Source organism: Oratosquilla oratoria, chromosome 3 (genome assembly GCF_046742065.1).
Source record: "Oratosquilla oratoria isolate Oo_2021 chromosome 3, ASM4674206v1, whole genome shotgun sequence".
NCBI classification, from domain to species: Eukaryota; Metazoa; Arthropoda; class Malacostraca; order Stomatopoda; family Squillidae; genus Oratosquilla; species Oratosquilla oratoria.
Genome location: NC_134779.1, coordinates 41998666 through 42005128, shown reverse-complemented (window position 1 = coordinate 42005128; position 6463 = coordinate 41998666). Strand labels below are relative to the sequence as shown.

Genomic DNA, 6463 nt, shown 5'->3' with positions numbered 1-6463 from the left:
AAGAGTAGTAGAGTTTGTGTTAGAATCAGAAATGGAGAGTGAATGCTTTGAGGTTAAGGCGAGACTTCACCTAGGATGTGTTACATGGCCTTAGAGAGGTAAATACAGGTACAAGGGTGGTGGGTCAGCGATTGGAGATGGCTAAAGAAAATGGAGAAAAGTGGGAGATAAGCCACCTGTTGTTTACTGACGACACTATGCTATTGGCAGGATTAGAGGAGGGATTGAGGAAGTTAGTGACAGAGTTTGGGAAGGTGTGTGAAAGAAGGAAGTTGAAGATAAAATAATGTGAGTAAAAGGTGATGAGATGTACAAGGGGAGAGAGTGACAGCAGACTGGAAGTGAGCATTAAAGAAGAGAGACTGGAGGGAGTGGATAGTTTTAGATACTTGGGGGTAAATGTGGCAGGAAAGGGAGGAGTGGGGGTGGAGGTACAATGTAGATTGAGAGAAGCGAGTAAACGCATTGGTGTATTAAAAAGTGTAATGAGAAATACACATCTGGGAATGGATGCTAAGAGGAGGTTATATGAAGGAGTGATTGTGCAAACAGCACTGTACGGGGCAGAAACATGGAACATAAGAGAGGAAGAGAGGAGTTTGAATGTGCTTGAGATAAAATGTCTGAGAAGTATGATAGGGGTTACTAGGCTAGATAGTGTGAGAAATGAGGAGGTGAGGAGGAGAACAGGGGTGGAAAGGGAGTTGGGAGATAGGGTTGATGAAAGGGTATTAGGATGGTTTGGACACATGGAAAGAATGAGTGAAGAAAAACTAGTAAAAGAGGTGTGGAAGGCTGAGGTGGAGGGATTGAATCTGAGGGGGCGTCCTAGGATGAGATGGATGGATGGGGTAAAAGAGGCATTACAAAAGAGAGGAATGTCTGTTGAGGAAGGACGGGAGAGGACAGAAGATAGGGGTGAATGGAGTGGGGTTGTGTATGGATGATGGTGTGATGCATGAGGGGGAGTGGGTGGGGGATGGGTTATGAGGAAGTATGTATGAGAAATAAATTGATGCAGCCCGAAGGGATTTCTCCCCATCTTCTCCTTTTCTGCATGAGGGGACGGAGAGGGGGAGGTCGCTGAATTAATGAATCGATCTTGCTGTGGATGTGCTGTGTCTTGCGACACTGCTTCTGACCCAGGGCAGTGGACAGGATGCAGGGATGACCCATCATCCAGGAGGTGCCAAGATGAGAGGGAGGGAGGAGGGTGGAGGGGAGTGGAATATGTATGGGATGCAATGGGTGGGTGGTTTCCATGCTTTTTTCTTTTTGGTTACCCCCTGTGTAAGGGGGAAAAAGCCTTTGGTATATGTATGTATTATTTACATTATTATATTTTTGGTTTATTTGTTTATTTATTTATTTATCATTATTATAATTTTTTTCACATCAGACCTTGATATGGACCAAAAGATCTCCTGTCAGCATGATCTGCCTTTGTAATCCTTTGTGTGGTCACAGCATTACACATAGATCGGGTGCCACAAGAACTTATAATTCTCATCCTGGAGGGTACCAGCTGTCAATCACAAGACCAATATATGATCACAGACTGTGGTGAATCACACATCAAATACAAGTACATGTAAAGAGGGATTTTGTGAGTCTGCCATCTGTGCTCAGTCACTCTACTTTGATGTGCTCTCAAAGAACTTCCTCATGTAGGAACCCATCTCTGTACCAAGATTTTATTAAAAGAAAAAAACTCAGTCTTCAAAGGGTTAATAAAGAAAACAATTATTACTTACAATTAATAAACCTTTATTATCAATATATTTCTCTTCATGTCCAACAATGTGGGTAACTCATGACCTATGTAAAGCATATACTAAGAGCCAAGACCTTTTCCCCTTGTTTCTCCATCTAGTTCTTTCTGCATTGAAGCTTGAACAGCCTTCTTCTCTGTTTTACTTAATTCAGCATCTAGGTCTACATTTTGTGCCAAAGCCTTCTTTGTTGTTTTATCTAACATTTCAACCTCTAATTCTTCCTTTTGTGCTAATGCTCTAGCAGCCTTCTTCTTAGCTGTTTTATCCAACATTTCATCATAGTCTTCAGCAAACATGGCTACCATTGCTGGGTAAAGGTAGTGTAGGTTGGGCAGATCTTGTAAACCAACCTGATCAATGAGAATTGGATAAAATATAAAATATGGAAAAAGATGAGCAAGAAATGTGTGATTGGTTGGGGATGTAAGGAGAATGTCTGTCAAGTAAGGAAGAGTGGAGAATGGTTGTAAATGGATGAGAAAATTATATAGCCTGAAGGGATTTCTTTCTCAAATGGATGGGGGTGAAGGGGTTTGCTGTGAAAGGAAACAGCACAAGTAAACCAGCTCTGGTTATTGGACCCTGTTGTCAAGGTGATGCATCCTGCTGCATTGCCTCTGACCTGAGCAACATGTTAGGGGACAAGGATGACCCTTCATCAACAAGAGGCTATGATGGGAGGGACAACAAATGGAATTTTGGGTGAGTTTGAGATAAGTGTATGTTTTAACTTGGTCATCCCCTTATAAGTGGAAAAGGCCTTTTGGTATATTAAGTATAAGATATGTGCAGTATGAGTATCGCATATACATGAGGGTATTGATGGGTTTTGAAGACAGGTGATAGGGAGTCATTTCCCTTTAATGTCTGTCTCAAACGACCACCCCTTGCAGGCACCTAACTGTGGTTCCACACTTATATGATAGGGTCTATATAAACAAGCATAATCCATTCCATAACTAAAGTACTATACACTCATACCTTCATGTTGTCAAATGCTATTCCTACATTTGCTGGCACAGTGTCACTGAGAAGAGGAACCTTGGCATAGCGCTGAGAGAAATGAGTCAGAATGATGTGTTTAGCTTTCATCTCAACTCCAATCTGGATTAAGGAGAAAGGTGACATATGAATTAGCTTCTGAAGTCATCAACTGCAAAATCTAAATATCTAATAAGAAATAGAAAAAATTAAAATCTTATACCACCTTTATGATTGTCTCCTTGTAGTTAATACTCCTCTAGCTTCAAGGTAGTCACCTACTTGTCTCTGGAATGTCCTTGTGATGACATGTTTTCTTCTGAGTTTGATTTTATGTTTGTAGTGTTTGACCCACAACTTTAGTGATGGGTCTCTAAATGGGAATGGTTACAGAACAAGCAAGAGTACAAAGGAGGCAGGTAATATATTTGTAGGAAGAAAGATGGATGTGATAGTGTTGAGTGGAACAAAGTTGAAAGGTAAATATGAGGTTGAACTTGGGAGTGTGATCAGTAAGGTGTCTGGTGTGGAGTAAAAAGCTTCTATTGGTGGATGAAGAGATGTGTATGTGGAAGGGAATTTAACATGGAAACATAAACTCCTAAGATACTTGGACCAATTTAAACATCACGCCACACATATCAACACTAACTACTCAATAAGAAAATTATTGTGATTTTACATAATTCATGATGTACCTCACCTGAATGGCCTGTGAAGTGGTTGAGTGAGTTTTGATCAGGGCATCTTCCAATAATTCATCCTCCATTGTTGCTTCATGAATAAGGAGGTCACAATCTTGCCCTAAAAAATACAATAAAAAATAAAAAATACATACATATACCAATGGCTTTTTCCCATTACAAGGGAGGTAATCAAAGTCAAAAGGCATAATTCCACTCCCAGCCATTTCATCACCCGTTCCACTCCCATTCACCACCCTTCCCTATAGAATCATGAGAGGTAGAGAATTCCTTGATAGAGAAGACTTACTAAATTGGGATAAGAGAAACTCAAGAGGACATGGAAGGAAGCTCAAAAAGGACAGTTATAGAAGAGACCTGAAAAAAACAGCTTTCCCCACAGTGTGGTGGATGTATGGAACATGCTAGATGAATCAATAGTGTGTGCAAAAACAATACAAGAATTTAAGAGCGAATTAGATATGGCGAGATACAGAGACAGGACACCATGAGCATAGCTGCCCTTCCCAAAGATACATACATATACCAATGGCTTTTTCCCCCTTACAAGGGAGATGGCCAAAAAACAAAGGCATAAAAACCACTCCCACCCATTCCATCCCCAACATACTCCACTCCCATCCACCCCCCTCCCTCCATCTTATCTTGGCTTTTCCTGGATGACAGGTCATCCCTGCATCTCACCCACTACCCTGGGTCAGAAGCAGTGTCGCAAGATACACCACAGCCACAGCAAGGTCGCTTCATTAAATTGGCAACCAACCCCTCTCCATCCCCTCATGCAGAAATGGAGAAGACATGGAGAAATCCCTTCGGGTTGCGTAAAATAATTTTTCACACATACTCCCTCATCCCCTACCCACTCCCCCTCATGCATCACAACATTATCCATACACAACCATTCTCCACTCATCCCTATCTTCTGTCCTCTCCCATATCTTACTCCTAGGAGGAGTAAGATACAACTAGGTAAATATTCTCATCTTGGCTACCTGCATTTCACTTATTGCCCTGGGTTACAAGTGTTGTAACAAGAAACATCACATCCACAGCAAGGCTGCTTCATTTAATTGGTGACCCCTCCCTCTCTCCGTCCCCCATGCAGACATTGTAGACAGGAAAAAATCCTTTTGGGCTGCAGCAAAATATCATTCACACACAACCACTCCCTAACCTTCCCCTATCTTCCAACCATTCCCTTCCATGCATCACAGTATCATCCAAACACACATCAATAAAATAAAATAATACATAAATACATACATACACATACCAAGGGCTTTTTAATGGAATAATAAATAAATAAAATAAAATAAATAAATACTAAAGGAATACTGAACCACTATTTGACTCTTAGTGCCCCTCCCTTTGTCTGTCATCTAGAGATCTAACCTATACCACTAATACATTTCAGTTCTTTTTCCCTATGCTTCTGTAGAAGGAAATAAGAATGCCACCACTGTATCCTCAAGCATGCTGTAAGAGGTGACTAAATGGAATTGAATGAGAGGACTAGAATTCCTCTTTCTCTGCAGTTTTCTCCTGTGACGGCTCAACGACAACCCCCTTTCATAAGAAAGTTCTTTGTTACATCTTCTTATATTCTTATATACTTATTTTATATTTATTATTATAAGAAACTGAAAAAAGTAATATATTATTGGGTGGATGGGTGTTGGCTTTAGTTAACTATCTCCCTTATAAGGGGAAGAATTTTGGTATAGAGTATATAGATATATTTTTGCAAACTTACCTATGTCAACAAGTCCTTTGCATGGCATGGTGTCACCTGAGTAGACAACTTTCCACCCATTTGTGTGGGTTAGTGCAACACCAAAGGAGTTGGGACAATGCTCTACATATGTCATATCTACAGCCTTCATATCCAGTGTATGACACAATTCCTTGTGTGCCTCTTTCTCAACATCCTGCCTACTAGTTAAAAATTTGTGATTAGGAGTGAGACTTATGTTTTCCAAGATGTCCTCAAAGTTAGCGTGGTATGATGATAAATAATTCATAATCCGGGAGGGTGCTAAAAGCACCAATGGAGGAACCTGTGGAATAAAATGAGAGAAAATGAGTGTAGATTGTATATATTTGCACTTCAAAACAAAATATTATTTCTTATATGACTAAAGTCTCTGTACACAAAGACTGAAGTCTACAATATAAAATCATAGTCCATATCACCCCATATATGAACAATTATTTAAGAGTTCATTTAGAAGACTTTAACATATACACCCCAGGATTGACTACAGGCACTGGCAAGATGATCCCACGAGACAAAAGATACATCCATCAATCTTTTACTTTCATCCAAAGGAATGGATTTAGGGGATTAGGCATTTGATTTTTTTGAGTGGATCCAATATTTTCTATCAATTACAAGCCTTGGCTGGCTACTTTCCTTATAATGGGGAGGAAATCTTTTGGTACATAGAAAGAACTGTTAAATGTCTCCTCATATACAGCAATCATCAACAAGTAAAAAGTAAAGTATTACCTTGGACACCTGCATCTTCTGGAAGGCCTTTCTTCTGGCTAACAGTAAATTAATCAGGCCAATGTGATGGTCAGCATGGAGGTGACTGACATAAATTGCCGAGAGGTTTTGCAAAAGTTTATCAGCACCTTGTATGCCATAGTAGCGTACCATCTGACCATATGTTCCTTCACCACAATCCAAAAGGAGACTTTTGTCCAAACTGTTGATTGAAAGGAAATATTTTGCATTTTATATATATATATACATATTTTTTTTTATAGAACCATGCTGAGGAGGCATACTTGAATGTGATTCTTATGAGCTATTTGTATATTGTGAATAGTGTTTCTGCTGACCAAAATCTGTGCTTGCTATTAATCTTAGTGCATTTTTTGCACTATTAGGTCTCTGAGGTGTGGGCTGAATGTTGTGTGTATTAAATGCGATACCTAGGATTTTTGGGCTTTTGTCCAATGGAAGAAGATGGCCATTCATGGAAACATTTTTTATCT

The 6463-nt window shown here is 39.8% G+C and overlaps 1 protein-coding gene across 1 annotated transcript in view; it reads right to left on the bottom strand.

Annotated features, from left to right (window-relative positions):
- Positions 1–1743: 1743 nt before the first annotated feature.
- Positions 1744–6463, bottom strand: part of RNaseZ (ribonuclease Z) — a 39278-nt gene continuing 34558 nt past the window's right edge. Inside the window, exons 9-13 of the mRNA XM_076180290.1 lie at positions 5970–6171; positions 5214–5517; positions 3460–3560; positions 2757–2879; positions 1744–2125 (exon numbers count right to left, since the gene is read on the bottom strand). Coding sequence (XP_076036405.1) covers positions 1835–2125; positions 2757–2879; positions 3460–3560; positions 5214–5517; positions 5970–6171 — 1021 coding nt within the window. The 3' untranslated portion in view covers positions 1744–1834. The remainder of the gene's footprint in view (positions 2126–2756; positions 2880–3459; positions 3561–5213; positions 5518–5969; positions 6172–6463) is intronic.